The 22,994-nt window shown below is 43.9% G+C and overlaps 1 protein-coding gene across 5 annotated transcripts in view; it reads right to left on the bottom strand.

Annotated features, from left to right (window-relative positions):
• The window catches only part of MDFIC (MyoD family inhibitor domain containing), an 81,917-nt gene that overhangs the window by 4,172 nt on the left and 54,751 nt on the right, over window positions 1-22,994 (bottom strand). For all 5 annotated transcript variants that reach the window (XM_061640042.1, XM_061640043.1, XM_061640041.1 and 2 more), the window contains one exon: window positions 20,137-20,403. In XM_061640042.1, the coding sequence (XP_061496026.1) occupies window positions 20,137-20,403 (267 nt within the window). The remainder of the gene's footprint in view (window positions 1-20,136; window positions 20,404-22,994) is intronic.

Below are 22,994 nucleotides of genomic sequence, written 5' to 3'. Positions count from 1 at the left end.
TCCATAACACAGCATTATGTGTGAACCAGGTCATTGTTGGTCCCCTATAGATGTTCTAGGAAACAGAAACAGAAGAATTATAATTTTAGACTTCCTCTCCCACCACTTTCAAGTATGAAGGAGAAAGAAATTATGCATATGTATTCTAGTTTCTTTCCGCCTTCCTCACATAAACCAGTAGAGGAAGCTCATACTTCCTCTATTGCCACTTAAAAAAAACAAGAAAAACATGTATTAAAAAAGAATGGAAACAAAATTACATGACAAAAGAGAAATACATCAGAAACTTCATGTTGCATCTTCTTTAGATCATCTGAAGATGGCCTTCAGGGAACACCTCTCTATATGAAATCCTTACTTCCCCCTATATTCAACTGTAAGGAAACACTATGGGGGGGTCTATTTTGGCCTCTACCTTTGAGAACTGTCCCTTACCTCAAATATGGTACAGTTTAATGGAGTGCAGGATTTCTCATTTTCTTTCTTCTTTTTAAAGAAAACTCTGCATAGCCTTTTTGTTATAGAAAACAGACTTTAAAGGCCTGCTATAATACAGGGATGGAGAACTTACAGCCTTCCAGATGTTGTCTGCCTCCAGTGGGCAGGGATGAAGGGAGTTGGAGGCTAACAATATCTGGAGGGCCACAAGCTCCCCACCCATGCTACAATGTTTTGTTTGCCTTTTAACTGTGGCACCTTTCTTTTGGATTTTGTTTATTAGTATTTTAAGGTTTACATTGCATTTTGTTTTAGTAGTTCATATTAATTTAAGTCACCATTGCTGTTTTTGAGGAGTTGGGATAGAGATCTGATTAATGATTTGGGTGGGGAAGTATAAAGTTTTCTTAAAAATTTGAAATAAGTGTTTTTTCACTGAAGAAAACTGATGTACGCTTTGCAGCAAAAGGGTTACTGGGAAGAACAGACAACCACTGAAATGCTTACAATCTACATACATGCTCATCTTGACATTGGTAGTGTTACTCGCATTTGTTATCTCATTCTTACACATGATGTACAGAAGTACGCAAGCTAAATACTCTCAATGTAGATTGAACATAGCATGAAAAGAGATTGTGAGAAACAAAAAAGAGGGGGGGAAATTCTAAATAAGCTAGATGGTAAAATAAGAAGAATTCTTTATATGAAGAATAAATGTACCTATAAATGACCTTCATCCAAAGCTCAGCAGATATGACATGTGAAGTGAAGCTGGGGAGTACAAGTTCAGTGAAGAGGACCAAAGCCAGATTGATGGGGATTAATTAGCTTGTTGTCATGGAGATTGTACTTGAATAAATCTAACACAATTTCCTCTCTCTCTCTCTCTCTCTCTCTCTCTCTCTCTCTCTTTAATGTAAAGAAGGAACAGAGCCGAACAAATAGTTGCATTGGCTTCAACTCTCAAAGAATTAGCTTAATTTTTCTCCCTATCCAGGCAGTTTGATACAAAGCAAAAAGGGGAGTATGTATTTATTCCATATATATCATTCGATAGGTTCCCAGCTTGGCTTAGAAAAAGTTAAAATTACAACAAAATGAATTAAGACAAAAACATTTTAAAAATATGTATGCATTTAAGAAAGTTTGTTGTATCGTTAACCCCTTTCTGTTCATGCAAGCCTTCCCTTCAGGAAGACTTTAGCCATGGATGTGCTTTATTCTTATGAAATAATGTACTGCTTTAAGGTTTTACAGCATATTATAATTTTAGTCTGTAACTTGTTTGGGGATTTCCTTATAGTATTAAGTGGTATATAAGAAAACAGGAAAATGTCAATGATTCTAAGAAGAATGCAGACATATTGCTACTATGCTGCAAAGGCAGTAGCCAATATAAGATTATTGGCTCCAGTTTCAACTTTCCAAAATGAAATCTAATTGTAAAAAAAGGCAGAGAGGACCACCACCCCCTTCCAAAGAACAGCATTCTGTTGCCATCTAGAATAACTTCTTTTTTATTTAAAATCTGGTTGATTTCAGAAGGCTGTATTTCATCTCTGAAAGGAGCCATTGCATCCTATTTATGCAAACAGACAGAATACATTGGTCTAAATAAATACCCTATACTCTTGGCTAATTAGCAATAGCTAAAGTGGTCTATGCATGGTCAATTTCACAGAAAAATTGGGAACTATAATGACTGAGTACTTACATGAATTGTTTTTTATCCTTTTACGCACATTCTATTAACTTGGGTTAGGCAGCCATGCTATTCTATTTCAAGCTTACATAACCAAAACAACCTTCTTTGCCCAATTTTTTTTTCTACACAGTTTAGATCAGACTTCCCTGAAAGATCATCTTACCCCCTATATGTGCTCTGCAGGTGAGAGCCTCCTGGAGATACCATCTTATCAGGAGGTCCTTTCTGTACAACATAGCAAGTAGACCTTTAGTGTTGTGGCACCTACCCTTTAGAATTCCCTCCCCTTAAATCATGGGTCTGTGTTGTTGTTTTACTCCCTGCTAGATCAAATTTTAAAAACTGGTGTGACATCACACACACACACACACACACACACACACACAAACACACACACACACACAGAGAGAGAGAGAGAGAGAGAGAGAGAGAGAGAGAGAGAGGAGCAAACAAAAACACTACAAGCACCTTAAAACATAGTAAAGACAAAAGACTTTAAAACATATTAAAACAAAGTATCTCAAAAATGACTTTTAAAATACATTAAAAAGCAATTCCAGCACAGACACAGACTGGTATAAGGTCTCTACTTAAAAGGCTTGTTGAAACAAGGAGGTCTTCAACAGGCACCAAAAAGATAACAGAGATGGCACCTGTCTAATATTTAAGGGGAGAGAACTCCAAAGTGCCAGCGCCACAACACTAAAGGTCTGCTTCCTATGTTGTGTGGAATGGATCTCCTGAGAAGATGCTATCTGCAGGAGGCCCCTACAGAGCTCAGTGATTGACTGGGTATATAAGTGTTAAGATGATGTTTCCGGTATCTTGATCCCAAGCTACATAGGGCTTTGTACACGAAAACCACCACCTTGAACTTGGCCCAGTAGCTAATGGTCAGCCAGTGCAATTCTTTCAGCAGCAGGGTAATATGTTGGCAATACCCTGCCACAGTGAGCAGTCTCACCACCGCATTCTGCATCAGCTGCAGCTTCCAGACCAACCTCAAGTGCAGCCCCACATGGAATGCATTACAGTAATCCAGCCTGGAGATTACCAGTGCATGGAAAACAATGGTCAAGGGCTGCAGCAACAAAGATGGATCCAGAAGCAACCCCAGACTACGAACCTTCTCTTCCAGAGTGAGTACAACTCCATCCAAAGCAGGCAATTGACCAATTATCCAAAGTAGGGAACCACCAACCCACAGTGCCTCCATCTTGCTAGGATTCAGACTCAGTTTATTGGCCCTCATCCAGCCCACCACTGAGTCCAGGCACTGTTACAGGGCTTGCACGGCCTTTCACAATTCAGATGTTACAAAGAAATAGAGCTGGGTATCGTCAACGTACTGCTGACACCTCACCTCCAATATCCTGATGACTGCTTCCTGTAGATTCCTTTAACAACACTGGGGACAAGATGGTATTCTACGGCACCCCACAGCACAACTGACAAGGGCCGTAAGACAATCACCCAATGCTATTATCTGAAAATGACCCTGGAGATAGGATCAGAACCACTGTAAAACAGTGTCTTCAATACCCATCTCACCAAGTCGGCCCAGAAAGATACCATGGTCAATGGTATCAAGAGCCATCGAGAGATCAAGTAAGAATAACAGGGTCGCGTTCCCCCTGTCCTTCTCCCAATAAAGGTCATCCATCAAGTGACCAGGGTGAATAACGCCCTGTTTGCTGCGTAGCTGGCAGGCTGGGCACAATTGCAGGTTGGGACGAAGCTGCTGCCTCCATCTTGAATGAAGGCAAAGTCGCACGTCGCGTCTATGATGCGAGCACGACGCAGCAGACCTTAGGGGCGGAGTTGCTGTGCTTATTTAAGCCCAGCCACCCTTCCTACATTCCTCTTGCAGCTGCGACGTCGGCGAGGGACAGACGGAGCAACGGAGCAGTGAGGAGAGGACATCAGCGGCGGCCCTTTTAACGCGGCTGTGTGGTCGGCGCCATTTTGGCGCTTGCTTTTCCAGCCATTTTGGCAGTGATTGTGGGCCGAGCAAGGCCTGAATTGGCCTGCTCCAGAAGGCGCGTGGCTTTTAGGCTGCGCTGCCCCACGGCTGCTTAGGCAGCTAATTTAAATGCTGCTTAGGCAGCTAATTTAAATGAGGCAGGAGGCGCGTGGTTCTCCGGCTGCACGGCCTCATAGCTGCTTGAGCAGCTTGTTTAATACAAGACACACATATACAATCCTCAGGCTGGGGGAGGCGGTACAGCTATAAGGGAGTATATAAGGGTTTATTACATTCATATTGTAATGGTATTATTTGCCTTGGTAGATATAATAATAATACTAAATGCCACCCAAGACAGAAAAAGGGGTGTGTGAAAGGTCCCCTCATAAAATGCAGGCCTTTGGGCAATTTTAACCACCACCACCCCATACACATGGGATAGGTATTGGTAGTGGTTGAGGTGTTTGGAATGTGACCTGGGAGACTGGGGTTCGGATCTCCCCACCAGCCGTGGCTGCAGGCTCAGAACTAATTACGGGAGAGGAGGCTGTACAAGCCTTTCGAGTCTCACCAGGCCCTAATTACACCCCTTTGGTTGCCAAGGCTGGGTGTGAGCTCAGCCTAGGTAGGGGGCGCAAGACAATGAAGGATGTGGGTGAGGCCTTGGCAGTCTCTCTTGGCCATTGAGCAGGGTTCTTTGGTTCGGCTTGTGGCCTTTGCTTGACTCGGGCCTTTATTAGGTTCAAGGTACTTTATTCTCTTACCTTTATTACTTGGTGGCTGCTTTGGGGGGGTGCAGAGCCCTTTGGTTAGGCTTTTGACTTCCTGCTAAGCCCAGGAATATTTGGTTGAGGTAGTTAATTCTATCATTATTATATCACATGGGGCCTTTGTAGGGCCGAGTGAGCCTTTTGGGACTTTCGGCCTTCCTATTTGGATACTAATGGTGTGCAGAGTTGATAGGGTTTGATAGAAAAAGTCTACATCACCATAACCTAGATGACAGTGATCCTTTTCCAAATGTCAGTTACACATTCCTGGGTAACTCTGAGACAGGAGTTGCATTTATTTGAATTCAGTCTCATATCAAACACAAAGCATATGGCATTTGTTATAACTAAAGAAAGGCATGCAAACTTCTGCAAGGAATTGAAGGTCTAGCAGATGATAGTGCGGCTGGATGGGTGGATGGCAATGAAGAGGAAAGACGGATCACTTATCAGGACCTTATCCTCATTGCCAGGATCTTGGACTTCGCTGAAATAGGAGCTGCCTTGACGGAAGCTTAGACTCTGTTTTTGACACAGAGGCTGCATTTTAAGATCTAGGCAGACTCTTCACCCTTTCCTGACGATTTTATATCAATAACAAAACCTTTCTTTGTTGGGATTTCTGATAACAATTATCTGGAATCTCTGCGCTTTAGGGGAACTGGGTTTGCTGCAATGAACTAGTAGTTGGTAAAGTGTACTTACTCATAAATGATTTCCTTCCCTTTTGCAGAAGGATATATGCAACAGTGAGATAGGAGGCAAGAGCCCTTCACAGGGGTAAGAAGAAGCCCCTAGTATAAGCTGCTCAGGGACATGTGTTCCTCCCCGGTTAGACTCAAGGTACTACAAACTTTGTTTGCAGGCTACCCGGTTTAAAGGAAGGTTTGTCTGTGTTATGGTGTTTTCCTTTTGGTTTCCCAATCCCATACTCCAACTCCCAGCTGGCCTCCAACTCCAGGCTGGCCTTCATGGCCTACAATCTTCAATCTGTTTTTGTTATGGCAGTAATTTGCCAGGGCAGAGTGTAAAGATGCAAATTACACCTGATTCACCACCAGTCTTATTGAATGGTTTCGGCTGTAGGGGGTTCATACCTGATAGTTTAGGTACCATGCGCTACACTTCATTTAACATGGTGCACGTATGTGGCAGAGGTGCCTTATGCATTTATGCAGTAGAGCATTGCCTATGGACTGCTATATTTCTTACATGGAGTGCTTCAGATCCTCCTGGCAGGGGGCAATTAGGAGACAAGTGGGCTTAGAAGCAGTAAAGCACTATCTATATGATTGGCTGTTCATGGGTATGGCAGATTTGGGGTGCATGTTAGCACCTGAGGTCACAGTTTATAGTATGGCTACGTAATTGGTGATTCCCTTGACAGTGGGGTTCACCCTTCTGGGTATCAAGACTGACCCTGGGGCCCAGGGCTACAAGCTGCACATAGACATGTTTTCACTGTTGCAGACTAGGATCCTAGTGTTTTCAGAGGCCATGCAAGGTTTCCTTTCGGCCCTCCAGGTGTTAGGGGTCTTTTACGGGAGTCATGATGCCCTGGCAGGGCTTGCACAGCCTTACTACAGGTTCAGGGTCAGGGCTGCCTCATGCACCAACCTGGCTGTGTGGCCCTCTTTCCTGCAGCTGCAGGCCTGGATTAGGGAAGGGTTAACTATGGATGTCACCTTTCATTAATTCTTTCCCGGTGTGTTTGATTTCAACATGGGCAGAAGGGTTCATTGGCCATGGGCCAGATTTCATAACCCCCTTATATTTAAGAACACTAGGATTAGGGCTGTGGATTCCACAGCCTCTGGCACACTCGCCAGCTACCAGAGAGCGGGTAGGGAGTCACCTGCTGAAATTCTTAATGGATGGCAGAAGGGTCCTGTCAGTCTGAGCACTTAAAGGTAAGCTAGCAGGACTTTCCTTCCTAGCTAGGCTGGTGGTTTTTCCCTATGTAAGACGGACTAGAGATGTTTGGGGCGGACCGTACATTTGACCATGGGATCTGGAGAAGGATATTTATTCTCCCATGCAAATGAGGATTCCCTCACGAAATACTAGTTTGAGCTCTCACAAAGTGGGCCTTACAGGGGCTGGGGCATGACCCCTCAGAGTTTGGAATCCACTCCTTGGAATTGGAGCTGCTTTTACAGCAGCAGGGCTTGGATTTTCCCAGGCAAAGGCGCAGGCTGTTGGACTCTGGTCCTCGGGCGCTTATAAGGATTATATGCATTTATTGACCCTTGCAAGTGAGGATCCCCTCACAAAATACCAGTTTGAGCTCTCGCACAGTGGGCCTTACAGGGGCTGGGGTATGACCCCTCAGAGTTTGAAATCTACTCTTTTGACATTGGAGCTGCTTCTATGGCAGCAGGTCTTCGGGTTTTTCCCAGGCCTAAGTGCAGGCTGTGGGACGCTGGTCCTCTGGTGCTTATAAGGGTTATATTTATCTATTCACCCATGCAAGCGAGGATCCCCTCACAAAATACCAGTTTGGGCTCTCACAAAACGGGCCTTACAGGGGCTGGGGCATGACCCCTCAGAGTTGGGAACCCACTCCTTGGAACTGGAGCTGCTTTTACAGCAGCAGGGCTTGGGTTTTCCCAGGCAAAGACGCAGGCTGTTGGACTCTGGTCCTCGGGTGCTTATAAGGATTATATGCATTTATTGGCCCTTGCAAGTGAGGATCCCCTCATAAAATACCAGTTTGAGCTCTCGCAAAGTGGGCCTTACAGGGGGCTGGGGCATGACCCCTCAGAGTTTGGAATCCGCTCTTTTGACATTGGAGCTGCTTCTACAGCAGCAGGTCTTCGGGTTTTTCCCAAGCGAAGGTACAGGCAGTTGGATGCTGGTCCTCTGGCTTATAAGGGCTATATTTCCCCCTTTTTTTGGAGGGCCTGGGAATTCTGCAGCCTAACCTGTTATAATTATTTCGACAGGTTGCTGGACGGGGACGGAGCAGACGTGCATCCTAATATGTGGCCACAGCATAGCTTTTGGGGCAGCCCGGAGGGCCACGAAATCGAACATGGCCTCAGTAGATGGGCTGCAGTACAGTAGCTTGGCCGGAGAGGAATGCGTTGAGATGGGCTCCTACCCACTTTTGTTCCAGCTAGGTGCTGTGCGGACAACTCCGCACGTGGTGGTCATTCACCTCGGTGGTAATGACCTTGGTGTGATGCAGGGCAAGGCCCTCATCATTCAGGCATGTATGGACATGCAGCTGGTAAGGCAACAGTGGCCTTCAATACGTCTGATGTGACCAGACATGCTTCCACGTCTGATGTGATCAGATACGCTTCCACATCTGATTCCAGCAAGGTGCTGTGCGGACAACTCCGCAAGTGGTTCAAGGTGCTGTGTGGACAACTCCGCACATGGTGGTCATTCACTTCGGTGGTAATGACCTGGGCTTGATGCAGAGCAAGGCCCTCATCGTTCAAGCATGTATAGACATGCAGCGGATAAGGCAGCTTTGGCCTTCTGTACGTCTGATATGTTCAGACATGCTTCCACGTAGGGAGTGGCATGGGGTATGGGACTCATGGGCTATAGATAGGGCATGGAAGAAGGTCAACCGAAGGATTCGGTTGGCTTTTCTTGGGCACGGAGATTTAACCATTCCACATCCCCACATTCAGCACTGGCAAGGGTGAGCTTTACAGGGCCAACGGCGTTCACCTGTCTGACACAGGTAACAACTTATTTCTTGGGGACCTGCAGAGGTGTCTGCGAGAGGTGCTTCTCAGCAGTGGGGCAAAGGGGGACTAAATAGAGATTTGTTCCCCTTTTGTGGCGGAAAGGTGCGGGAAGGGAATAGTTAAGGATAGCTAGGTGGCCCCCTTAGGCACCTTTGGAGGTGATTGGCGGTTCCGGAGGCCTGTCTGTCACGGCTATGCGGCTCGAGGACAGGATATGGGCTGCCTTTGGGGCCAACTCATCTCATCTACCCAGGGGTTATTCGGCCCCAGGTGGGGATGATGTGGGAAGGCCCCCCTACTCACCTACAAGGTGTGGTCAGGGTAAGGGATAAGCAGATGGGCTTGCCCTTACCCCAACAGGGGCTGGTCGCCCGAGAGCTGTTTGGCAAGCTACTTGCTCATAGACAGTTCCTGAACCTAGGCTTCCCTCTGCAGGTCACTTTAAATTGGGTTTTTTCTTGCTGTAATTTAATAAAGTGGCCCTTGTTCAACCCAAGCTGATGTCTCTGTGTTTTATTTCATCCCTTAACTGCAAATAACACCCTGCTTGCCGCGTAGCTGGCAGGCTGGGCACAATTGCAGGTTGGGGCGAAGCTGCTGCCTCCATCTTGAATGAAGGCAAAGTCGCACATCGCGTCTGATGTGAGCACGATGCAGCAGACCTTAGGGGCGGAGCTGCTGTGCTTATTTAAGCCCAGCCGCCCCTCCTACCTTCCTCTTGCAGCTGCGACGCCCACCCTGCCCTCCCTCTTTTATGGTGTGCCTAGGGGTCGCTTCAGGGCCGAATAGGAATTTTTATCCTGCCCACCCTTGTTGGCGGGCAGGTTTTTTGCCTGCTCCACACTATGGGAGGAGGGAATCAGGTTATGGGGCGTTGTTATTAATAGGTGGTTTTGGCTAATTGGCTACTTGACATTAAGAAAGGTTAATGCCCTCTGACGGCAGTTCGTTATAGCACTGGTAGCAGAAAGGTGCGGGAAGGGAATAGTTAAGGACAGCTAGGTGGCCCCCTTAGGCACCTTTGGAGGTGATTGACGGTTCTGGAGGCCTGTCTGTCATGGCTATGCGGCTCGAGGACAGGATATGGGCTGCCTTTGGGGCCAGCTCATCTCATCTACCCAGGGGTTATTCGGCCCCGGGTGGGGATGACGTGGGAAGGCCCCCCTACTCACCTACAAGGTGTGGTCAAGGTAAGGGGTAAGCAGATGGGCTTGCCCTTACCCCAACAGGGGCTAGTCGCCCGAGAGCTGTTTGGCAAGCTACTTGCTCATAGACAGTTCCTGCACCTAGGCTTCCCTCTGCAGGTCACTTTAAATTGGGTTTTTTCTTGCTGTAATTTAATAAAGTGGTCCTTGTTCAACCCAAGCTGATGTATCTGTGTTTTATTTCGTCCCTTAACTGCAATTCAGTCTCATAACCAGACCTGAACCCAGATTGGAATGGGTCAAGATAATCTGTTTCATCCAAGAATACTTGCAATTGCTGTGCCACAATTCTCTTAATCACCTTCTCTGAAAAGGGAATATTTATGACCGGGAGGTAGTTGTCACAAACCAATGAGTCTAGGGTAGGCCTTTTCTGCAGTGGTTGGATCACTGCCTCTTTTAGGGCAGCTGAGAGCACTCCCTCTCGCAAAGTCGCGTTGACCACATCCTGGATCCACTCGAACATACATCCTCAACAAACTTTAATATGCCAAGGAAGGCAAGTGTCCTACTTTTTTGCAAAGAGGACTTAATGACAAACTTCATAATTTTGTTAAATGGTCAATAATTTCAAGTTTGGGGCTGATAGACCAATTTCTCAGCTTTTATGAAATGCTTTTATGGCAAATCTGTTGAATTACAAAATGCTGAGCTGGGTCAGATTTTGCTAGCTATAGTCATCGACAGATCAGGAAATTCAAAGGAAGCCTGTAACCACTCTGTTCTCTAACAGCAAGAATCAAACAGGCAAAACCACTATCAAAGTGGCAGCTGAGGTCCTCAACAAGGCTTTACTCAAGGCCCATGCAGAGAGTGGAAAAGACGTCCCAGCAGGCAATACAAGACTTATACAGACACTAGACAGAGACATAGTGAAGGCCAAGGGCAAACTATGAATGCCAATTTAAAATGTCAAGCCACAGCCCAAACAGTCCAATGGTTCATATAGCACAAGAACCTCTTAGGATGTGGTATAAGCTGATTAACTAAAATAATTAAAAAACCTGATTGAAATATTTGTTTTGTTAGTTACCTTTACAAACACATTTAAGAATACAAGCATTCTGTTATTCATACTTAACCCTGATTAAAAAATATTAAATACATGTTCAAGTAACAGTGTCTTAGTCTATACTGCTGGCATCATAAAAAAAACCCACCAAAAGCTCAGAAAATGACCAAGAGCAGGTAAGTTACAAGATTTAGCACTCTTAAAGAGATAAACTTTTAACTGAAATTACATTTTTGAGAAACGGAATGCAACTATTACATTACCCATAAAAACCGAAGCTCAAGTAATACAAAATAGGCAAATCAAAGCATTTAAATCCAGATCTGTGCACAGCATACAGAAAGTGGGAGTTAAGAGTTGCTAAAACCTATCCTATCCATGGGTTACCTTTCCCACGGACCCTATATTTTCTCAGTCAAGCTACCATACCAAATATGAGCCCAGCTGGGAGAAAGGTGGGTGGATAGGGATGAGATGTTCCTGTATTAATGTATATATGGTAAGTGCTGTTTGTATAGAAGATACATGGTAAGTGGAATGAAAGAGGAGGGGGGAGTAAATGAGCAGTAGAATGCTGGATGATTGGCTGAGTGTCTGAATGGCTGGGAGTATAAATGGAAGAATGACAGTTGAATCTGGGTGGAGAATCTGTGGTGAATCTGGGTGGACGTTGCTGGGTTGTTTGAGAAGTGTTTGGTGGTGGATGTCAGGAGCGTGTGGAGAAAGAGAGAGTGGGAGTTCTAGTTCATGATAAGTCAAGTATCACAGAAATAGATGAAACCATATGCTTAAGTACCATTAGAAAAGTAATCTTGTTATCTCTGTTATTTAATAAAAACTATATTTGGTTTACCAAAAGCCTGATCCTTGGCTGGGGTTTCACAGACCAGAAGGGAGGGTAAGGTAATGACCAAGGCTGAAGGGAAACAGTAACAAATGGTGGCAGCGGTGAAGAGGAGATTATAACATTCATAAGTATCTAGAGCAACCCTGAGTTATGAGTTATCTGCAGTGATACAAGGGGGTTGGGGACAGCTTAAGCACGCAGTCACAGAGGTAACCTGATTGAGAGAGACTCAGGCAGAGTCTCTGGGGATACTGGTTATAGGACGTGACTGGTGGTGCTGCCTAGCAGGGGGATCTGGTGAGGTCTATGCTAGAGCGGAGAGAGAAACCATAAAAAAGGACAGTCCGGACTGGTGGAGTCCCTGGTGGTGCATAGTGACAGGCAGTAGCCATGAGCAGGTAGGAACCTGACAGGGAGAGCCAGGGAAGGGCGTCACAGGTGTTGGCTGTAGCGGTGGGATACGAACAAAAGAGAGTCCAGATACGAACTAAAGAGAATCCCTAACAGTGGTGTGGCAAACAGAAATAACAAATAAAGATTACTTGTGAGAGTGACTGGCAAAGAGTGTGTGGCAAAGAGTGAGTGAACTCCAACAGCATGGCTGAATACATAAAGATGAAAAGAGAGGAGCTGGTGGAGAAGTGCATAACATTCAATTTACCTCACGAGGGTAAAGGGGTAGATGAATTGAGGGTAGCACTAATAGCTTTTACAACAGTCCAGCAAAAACAACCTGTCAGGGAAGAGACCCCAGAAGGATACTCAAGCAATCCCGCTTATATAGAGTATTTGAGACAGAAGTTAAAGTTGGAAACTGAGAGAGTGAGGATGGAAGATGCAGAGAAGGAAAAACAGCGGGAGTTGGAAATTGAGAGAGTGAGGATGGAAGGTGCAGAGAAGGAAAAACAGCAGGAGTTGGAAACTGAGAAGTTGAGGATGGAGGCTGAGGAAAAAGACAAGCAGAGGGAGTTGGAATTTGAGAGAATGAGAGTGGATGCTGAATTACAGGTGGAAAAGTTAAAATTTGAAAGAGAGAAGTTTCATTCTGATGAAACAAGAAAAGACAGAAATGAAACAAAGATAAAGGTTACACCAAAAGACTTTGCAGTGTTTGAGCCTGGACAAGATCCACAGATTTACCTCAGCACTTTTGAAAAGGCAGCTCAATTGTGGGAGCTACCAGAGGATAAATATATGCAATATTTATCAAACCTGATCAAAGGGGAATTGGCTGAGGTATACCAATATTTCCCCTCAGACAAGCCCGTCACATATGCCGAGTTTAAAGAGGCAGTATACAAAAGATTCAGACTGGGACCTGACTATTTTAGAAAGCTATTCCGAAACTGTCAGATCCAAGCAGGGAGGTCTTTTGTTGAACTGGGAGCAAAGTTGATGGATATATTTGGAAAGTGGATGAGTAGTGCCAAAGCTCAGTCAGTGGAAGAGGTGAAAAGCCTCATGATACTGGATCAATTATACCATCAGTTACCACCAGAAATAAGGCTCCTAGTCAAAGACTGTTCCCCTACATCGGTGCAGGAGGCCGCAGAGATGGCGGATCACTTTGCCTCCAACAGAACTGGCTGGGTGGGGAAAACATCAAGAGAGTTTAAACCCAGACCATATAATGGCGGCAAAAAGGATGTGGTACCACAGCGAGTGAGTCCTCCAGTAAAATCTGAAGGGCACAGAACACCCCAGAGTGGATCTGTGTACCCTAAAATGGAGGAGAAATTATGCTATAAATGTGGTAAACCGGGGCACCTACGTTTTCAATGTGAGGTTGCCAACCCCATTAGTAATCCTGCTCAGGCAAGGGCAGTAAAAACAGAAACAAAAGATCTAACAACAAAAAAGGTTCAGTTCTGCCAGATAAACTGGACAGAAGTAAAAGACTTGGATTCGAGTCTAAGAGAAGAAGTGTGTGTTCAAGGGGCAAATTATTGGGCATTGCTTGATACTGGTGCCGCTCAGACGTTACTGAGGCCAGATTTAATAAAATCTGAGGAAATATTACCTCAGGAAACGGTGACTATCCAAGGAGTGAGGGGTCAACCAGAAAGCTTACCAATGGCCCTAGTGAAAATGCAGTGGAGAGGCCGAGAGGGAAAATATAAAGTAGGTATTAATGCCCAACAACAAGAACCAGTGATACTGGGAAGAGATGTAATGGGGGCACAAGGAAAAATATATGTGGTAACCAGACAACAACTTGGCAGAGAGACAGAAGCCATGTTAACAGAGGCTGAAGAAAACAGGGTGCAACCTGTTTTCGAGCCTACGGTCACCATAGCAACCCCTGGAAGGCCTGCTGAAGGAGACAAACTGTATCAACTGGTCTCTGGGGAAGAGGCAGAGCAGTTCAGGAAAGAACTGAATAGGGATACAAGTTTGAAACAAATAAAGGACCAAGCCCTGACACAAAAGATTCCCTTTACTGACAGGCTAAGGAATCAAATTGTGTGTGAGAATGGGATTTTATATAGACTGTGGATGCCTGCTGAGAGAGAGAATGAATGCGAACCAGTGAAGCAAATGATAGTTCCTAGCAAATACAGAACCAGATTCAATGGGGTTCTGAAGGGCATGATAAGAAGTTATGTTCAAGATCACCCACAAGACTGGGATGAACGTTTGGGGTGCTTCTTATTCGCGTACAGAGAAGTCCCTCAGGAGTCAACAGGCTTCTCACCCTTTGAACTGATGTTCACTAGAAAAGTGAGGGGACCTTTGGAACTGTTAAAAAATTCATGGGAAGGAACCCTGGGAGAGTACAAAACATCGGTAGTTGATTTTGTATTAGACTTCCGTAGCAAATTAACATCGATGATGGAAGCTGTACAAAAGAATTTGAGTCAAGCTCAGGAGAAGCAAAGTTACTGGTATGACAGAACAGCCAGGGAACGTGTGTATGATGTGGGAGATACGGTTATGGCATTCATACCCAGGAAACATGATAAATTACAGGCTAACTGGGAGGGACCATATACCATAAGAGAAAAGCTTGACACAGTGACATATGTAATTACCACAGACCAATTAAACAAAAACAAAGTGGTTCATGTAAATATGTTGAAACCTTACCATACCAGGGATGCAAAGGTGTTACAAGTTACCTTATTACCTGAGGGAAGTGGGCCTGAACTTCCGGATTTGGAACAGGAAAGCAAAGACAAGGGAGGGGTAGATCAATTGGAATGGTCAGAGGAGGTGAAGGAGGAAGTAAAAGAAGAGACTCAGAGTTTTGAAAAACTATGGGAATCTCTTTAGCAATAAACCTGGCCAAACCAGTATAGTTATACATTCCATTGATACTGGAGATCATGCCCCAATCAGATCCGTTCTGTGCCGTGTGAATGGGAAAGTTTTGAGTGAAATCAAAAAGGAGGTCGAAGATATGCTGGAACTGGGAGTGATCAGGGAATCCATCAGTCCCTGGACCTCAAGTATTGTCCTGGTTCCGAAAAAAGATGGAACGACAAGATTTTGCATTGATTATCGGCTAATCAATAAAATTACTGTCCCAGATGCGTATCCTATGCCTAGGGTAGACGCAATGTTAGAGTTATTGGGGGCAGCAACCATTATCTCTACAATAGATCTCTGTAAGGGATTTTGGCAAATGGAACTAGACGAGCAATCCAGAGCCAAAACTACCTTCAGTACACCAGATGGGTTATATGGGTTTGTGACCTTACCCATGGGACTAAGGAACTCACCAAGTTCGTTTCAGAGGCTAATCAATACTGTGTTGCGAGGCATGTCAGATTTTGCAGTGGCCTATATAGATCACGTGGCCATTTTTAGCAAGTCGGTGCCTGAGCATGTCCAACACCTAACAACAGTATTAGAGGCATTAAGAAAAGCAGGCCTCACAATAAAAGCTAAGAAATGCCAGTTTGGGTTAAAGGAAGTAATCTATTTAGGACATAAGGTGGGGAGTGGGAAAATCACCCCCTTATGGAGCAAGGTGGAGGCAATACAATCGTGGCCTATCCCCTTAACTAAAAAACAAGTTAGGGCATTTCTAGGTGTGGCTGGTTTTTATAGAAAGTTTGTGAAAGATTTTGGGGAAATAGCAACCCCCTTGCATGAGTTGACAAAGAAAAAGTGTTCTGAGCGTGTGGTATGGACAGATGAATGCCAGAAGGCTTTTGATCTGCTGAAGCAAGCCTTGTGCCAAGGACCTATATTAATAGCACCAGACTATGAGCAACCATTCATCGTGGCTACAGATGCGTCGGACCTCGCGCTGGGAGTCGTCTTGCTGCAGGAGAGAGAAGGCACCAGACATCCAGTGGCGTATCTTAGTCGCAAGCTAACATCGAGGGAGAGAAACTATTCGTCGGTCCAAAAGGAGTGCCTAGCGGTCGTGTGGGGACTGAACAAGTTGCGCCCATACGTGTGCGGATGAAGATTTACGGTGACGACTGACCATCGGGCCTTGTTATAGTTACAGACTATGAAAAAACATAACACTATGCTGCAGAGGTGGTCCTGGGCCCTACAAGACTATCAAGTGGACTTCCAGTTCATAAAAGGCAAGGACAATGTATTGGCCGATGGACTGTCAAGGCAGGTGGCTGGGACTGCAGTGACATGACACAGACGTAGGAACAAAAAAGACATTTTCCCCATAAAGACTTGGTTTTATTGTTAATGCGGCGTATGAATCCTAGAGCAGGAATAATACTCTGCCGTTATTTTTAAGGGGGGGGGGAAATGTGATGTTCCTGTATTAATGTATATATGGTAAGTGCTGTTTGTATAGAAGATACATGGTAAGTGGAATGAAAGAGGAGGGGGAGTAAATGAGCAGTAGAATGCTGGATGATTGGCTGAGTGTTTGAATGGCTGGGAGTATAAATGGAAGAATGACAGTTGAATATGGGTGGAGAATCTGTGGTGAATCTGGGTGGACGTTGCTGGGTTGTTTGAGAAGTGTTTGGTGGTGTTTGGAGGTGGATGTCAGGAGCGTGTGGAGAAAGAGAGAGTGGGAGTTCTAGTTCATGATAAGTCAAGTATCACAGAAATAGATGAAACCATATGCTTAAGTACCATTAGAAAAGTAATCTTGTTATCTCTGTTATTTAATAAAAACTATATTTGGTTTACCAAAAGCCTGATCCTTGGCTGGGGTTTCACAGACCAGAAGGGAGGGTAAGGTAATGACCAAGGCTGAAGGGAAACAGTAACAAATGGTGGCAGCAGTGAAGAGGAGATTACAATATCTAGAGCAACCCTGAGTTATGAGTTATCTGCAGTGATACAAGGGGGTTGGGGACAGCTTAAGCACGCAGTCACAGAGGTAACCTGATTGAGGGAGACTCAGGCAGAGTCTCTTGGAATACTGGTTATAGGACGTGACTGGTGGTGCTGCCTAGCAGGGGGATCTGGTGAGGTCTATGCTAGAGCGGAGAGAGAAACCATAAAAAAGGACAGTCCGGACTGGTGGAGTCCCTGGTGGTGCATAGTGACAGGCAGTAGCCATGAGCAGGTAGGAACCTGACAGGGAGAGCCAGGGAAGGGCGTCACAAGGGACAGCTTGCAAGCACGCAGGATCACATTCTCAATCTCTGCAACCCATTTTTTTCCCTTTAAATTGTATCTCTTGCTTTATATGTGATTGGGATAGAACTGGGTTCAAACAAGGCATCACCAAGGCCTTTACTGGTGCTCCCAGACTCTGAGCTTTCATTTACAAAAAGAAAAATAAGTCTATAGCTTTCCTAAAAAGTAAGTTATTAAGCAAAATGTGCACATACCCTCCTAAGCAACTTCTATGAAATAAGCCAGCCTGACTACTATCAGCTGTCAATGTTTTGGGGCAAGGAATGAAGTCAGAGCTGTGATTGCTAACTGAGTTGTTTGGAAACCAGGCAATAGGAATCCCTAGGGTCCTAAAGACCTGGTGTTTCCCCCTTCCTTTTAATGCACTTTTCCTGCTTCTGTCCTATTTTTTAGCCCTTAGAATTTCCATATTTTACCCTTCCTTTTTCCCTAGTAATCATGACCCATCTTTCCTGTGGTGGGTTCTTCTGAGATCAGGTACTCCCTACACAATTAGTGTAGGTGGATGCTAAAGAATTTCCCCCTTCCCCAATAGGCAAATGTAAAAACTTTGCAAAAAGGCTAATGCCTGTCTCCTGATGTGCAGGAGCTAAAGACCAGGTGCTCATTAGGAATTCACTGGTATACATGTCTACTCAGAAGAAAGTCTATTTGTGTTTAATCTGGCAGCCTAGGGTTTGGTTTAGGGTTGGCATTGGGGATAAACAGGATTCTTGTGTCTGTAAGAGCTGCATGGCAAGCAGAAGTTCAACAGGTTAAGTCTTTTCTAGAATGGAAATACAGTTATGGGGAAATGTTACCGTGACTGTACTAATTTTGTGTTATACCCAGAGCTTGGAAAAGTTAGTTTTTTTGAACTACAACTCCCATCAGACCCAGCCAGCATGGCCACTGGATTGGGCTGATGGGAGTTGTAGTTAAAAAAAGTAACTTTTCCAAGCTCTGGTTATGCCATGCTCTACACAGCAGCCATGTTGTGTTATACCATGTCCCTATATTGTGTTATGTCACAACTCCATGGCAGCCATTTTGTGACTGGCACCCACAGCCTTCTATCAAAATTCAAAATATGCCCTCTGGTCCAAAAATGTTGGTGACCCCTGGTTTAAACACATGGATCAACCAGGATAATTTGTACCTCAAATCTGTAAGCAGCTGAAACAGTTGCAATTTAACAAGAAAAATTATAGTCATCAGTTTTAATCTGCTAAATCAATCAGAGCATTATCTGTCTATCCTTAAGATACAACTTGGCCAGAAAAATTAAGCTAATTCTAAACACTTTGGCTGATATAACCAGTACTGCACTAGCTGTAGTTAAGAGAACAAAGTTCAAACCAGGAAGTCCTAAATTTAAAATTGCACCTCAGCCAAAAACTAAGATATAAAAATATGTCCTACAGACAACCACCTCCAGGTGACACTAAACACAGGCAGAAGAACTCAGCAGTCTGTATTTTAAAAAATTGCACTGTATAATCTAAAACAACACTTTCTAAACAAAATCACAGAAGTGGTTGGGGTGCTCTGGCATCCAGGAACACAATGCTCCAATGACAATGCTAGATGACACTGTGGAAACAAGGCCAGAAAAGCAGGAAAGAGATACTTAAATTATTCAAGTGAGTGATGGGGAAACAGTAAACTCTGTTAGAGGGCAAAAGGATGAGGGAGATACAAATTGGTACAGGCTGAGATCAGCAAAGATCCAAGAAGGTTAGAGACTGACATGGTGCAGGAAGTTAAGGAGATCAAAGAGGTGACAGGTACAGGAAGTACAAGCAGAGGATAGATGTCAAGAGCTGAAGACAGGCATTAAGCTTGCTAAATTACCCTTGCTAAACACAGGGTAGTTGCTGATTGGGCCAAAACGCTGTATTTCTTGCTTTACTATATCCCTTCTTCTATTTTAGCCTCTTATCCTACTTCCCAATGCAATGCAAACATTTCACATTCTGTCTCTAAGCATGCATGTTTGGGCCTTTAAACCTCTCTTAACTGACTCCCCAAAGTGCAACAAGATTGGTGTGTGAATATCAACAAAAATAAGACAATTTATCATCTGTTTTAAAAGATAAAGGAAAATCTACTGAGCATAGTGGCATTAATGGGAGGGCATCAGATTTTAAATAGACTCAGAAACCATGGGGCCATTAAAGTTAAGTGTGATCAGCAACAAACACACAGGAAGGAAATGTATTTACTTAGCTGACATACTGTGCAGTGAAGAGAAAGGAAACAGAAGTATTCATATAGGTAAATTATGTACTGCCTTTACAGAAGTATGGTGGTAATTAAAGCACTGTCCTAGGTTTATAATGCCTTTGGTCAGAATATATGGGCCTCTCGGATAAGTATTGTACCATTTTTAGTGACAAAATTTCATTGACAAAGGGTTCACTCCATACACTAAGGCATTTGCAACTCTCCTAAGTCAGGGGTGGTGGTGAACCTATGATCCTCCATATATTGTTGGACTCCAGCTTCCATCAGCCCCAGCCAGCACAATCAATGGTCAAGGATGATTGGAGTTTAAAATACCCGGAGGGCAACAGGTTCCCTATCCCTGTCCTAAGTCAAAGCATTTATATTCCCTGTTGCATCTGTGATGATACTACTAAACAGTCAGCAATTCAGAATTACTCCGTCTACAAATACCATCAATAGTGAGGTGCAACAAATGTTTGAAAGCAAGAAATCTCTCATTTCAATTTCCTTTAAATACTTAATATTTTCCTTTGAGGAAGTAACTTGTGTTTTATTGTAATAATTTCTATTTCTTCTATTTCTATGATTTCTATTTGCTTCTGGAGCACGACTCATGCTCTTCAATTATTGATTGTGTAATTATTAGTGGGAATGGCTTTTGGTTATTCTGTGTTCAGTTTGTTTATAAAGTTTCAGCTTACCTTCAGGTGAAGAGCCTGGCTTGTGAGAATATGCAGAGCTCTTCTTACTTCTTTCACTGTTGACAGACAAGCTGGACTGAATTTTTCTGTGCATTTTTTGGGAAACAGGCGCTGAGAATTTTCTGATGACTGGTGCACCACCTTTGATTCCATTGTGCATCCCACCTCCATTATTCAGCTTTGTATGGCCATTTTGTATTTTGCCAGTTTCTTCCTTGTACTTTTCAGGTGGTGAAGCATTTGGTTGTGGCAAACGCTGAGGTTGTGCTTTGCAAAGAAAAAAAGTAACAGCAGTTTAACTAGTATCTGTGTAGAAGTTAAACAAAAATAAAATCTTGCTTATAATGGAGAATAACTTGATAAACACACAAAAAAACCTTTAAGTCCTGGGAATCCTCCTTAACCCCTTCTGGCTTCATGATTCAGCGTCAGTGTGATTTCCAAATTGAAGAGGAAAAGGACTGGGGTTGAAAGCCAAAGGCAAAATGAGGATGCACAGTGTCAAGGGGCAAACTAGAGTTTCTAGTTTCTATAACAACAACAACAAAGGCAGCCAGCAAGGGGCTGGGTTAACTCTTTTCTCCACATCATCTCCCCAATTTATACCACTGTTTTCCCAAAGCTGCTATTTGCCACACTATGAAAAATATACAAATATCTGTTTTCTGAGGTAAATACCACTGGAGGCAGGAACAATTTAGATCAGGAAAATTGCATGGGGTAGAAAAGGTTGAAACCCCAAGCCCTCCAGTGCCACAGCCCTAGGACAATTTAGTTCCTTCACCACCACTCCCAGCAGCTGAACCCCTCCCCCTTTTTGGGATATTCAGCCAGAGATCTCCACATCTCATCTCGTTTGGTTATAAGTGGGCACAGTATGCGAGACTATGCAATGTCTTTACTGCAAGCTTACACTGCAAGCAAGTTAATGAAGGAATCTTAACCCTCTGTTTCCATGCTTTGGGGAATATTAAGTGGATCTGTAAGAACCTTAACTATTCTCTTAAAACAAAAGGTTTTTGCTTGGTTTTTGTCGGGGGGGGGTAGCACAGAGTTTAAGGGATTGAACTACAAATCTATAAGTTCCCAATTCAAATCTCACTTTGCCCTGAACTCACTAGGTGGTCTTAGGCAAATCACTCTCTCCCAGCCTCAGTCCCCTCATCTGCAATATGGGAGATGATAGTACTGTCTTGCTTCACTGGGCTGTTGTATGGATTACAATGGGTTATAATGCCTGTGAAGCAATTTGAACACTTGAAAGTACTATACAAATTGATACTGGCAAGACTGGCCCCCTTGCCAGTGAATGCACAGGGTTGAGGGTCCTTCTTTCTCCCTTCCTCCGTATCTATACAGAATATGGTGAACATTAGTTCACCTAAGCTCACAGGTTATCAACAGCAGTTGTCCAGGAAGTCAGACTTCAGACAGCAGAACAGTCTTTATAATATATGCAATTTATTCATATCTTGCACACTACAACCAATAAAATGCATTCTAGGTAGCCGTTGCCATCACTGCAGAAACAGCAAAATAGGAATACATATCAACATGAAACAAGTTGCTGGATATCCATTTAACATCAAAGTATAAGACTTTGAGGGCACATCTTAGTTAAATTAGGTTATAATAGTTGAAGAATTCTAATATTATAGAGCCAAAATGACAAAGTATATGGAAATACATGTCATAATACATCACCCATCAGATATCATGGATGGAATAGATGGATGGTCCTCCTGCTTTCTTCCCCAACCCCCATTTTCAGCAGGAGCTGAGGAGTAACGAGTGCTATAAAATCTGGCTTTTTATACACTTCCTTATCAAAGGGAATGAGTGTTCCCTTGGCTTTATCTTGCTACTTTCTCCTTGTCTTCTCTTCATGCCTTCTTGGCAAGTATGACTAGTGTCAACAACTAGTTTACCTAACTGTCTGCAGACTCCCTGGAAAATCTACTTGCCCGGTCTACAGTTTCAGCCACACCATATAAGGAGCTTGCTCTTAAACAGACGAAGTATTGGCTGACTGCCTAAACATCTTCTCTTATACTGTACGTCAACATTCTCATGTAAAACTCTACTTTGTTCAGAAGAGAGGGGAAGCCTATTTTCAAAAGAGAACATTTTTCCTCTAGGCTACTTATCCGGTACTAAGCTATAAGCTAAGCCATTATAAGCAAATGTAAATAATTTCAGCACATTTTATGCATATTTCAAGCCATTATCTGGGCTGTCCCATTATAAAATGTTAAGTATTTGTTAAACACTATTTATCATAATAAAATTCAGGATATGCGATGTTTACCTGAAAAAAAATTGAGGATTCCAGTCTTAAACAATATAAATCACAGAAGTATAAAGTGAAAGAGAGCGTCAAATATCCAGAGCCAAGGCAAGATTCTCTAAACATGGATTAAAAATTAACCTACATTATTTATTAGATCTGTAGGTTGCATTTTAGCCATCAAGTTCCCAAGGCTGTTCAGAATTGGAACAGTTAAAGAACATTAAAACAATGATGCTAAAACCCACAATGATTGAAATAAAATCAGCTGACTGACAAAGGTGGCGGCAAAAAACAAAAGAACACAGCAAAAAGTCACCAACATTTGTATCCTATATGATATTTTTGTAAGCGTCACACCTGCGCAGAAGCGTGTAGTGTGGTGGTGAGAGGTGATGGCACTGTTGCTTGCTTGAGGCGTCTGGCAGCAGTGGCATGCGAGTTGTGTGAAGTGCCCAGTGGCAGCTGGGCCTGGCCCTTGGTGGGTTGGTCGGTCAGGGGAAGCGCTGGTGACCTGAGTGCAGGGAGGGAGGGAGGTGGGAGTGCTGGCAACCCATCTGCAGGAAGGGAG

This window comes from Rhineura floridana, chromosome 8 (genome assembly GCF_030035675.1).
Source record: "Rhineura floridana isolate rRhiFlo1 chromosome 8, rRhiFlo1.hap2, whole genome shotgun sequence".
NCBI lineage: Eukaryota > Metazoa > Chordata > Lepidosauria > Squamata > Rhineuridae > Rhineura > Rhineura floridana.
Note: the sequence above shows the minus strand (reverse complement) of the source record. Positions and strands in the feature narration are given on the sequence as shown.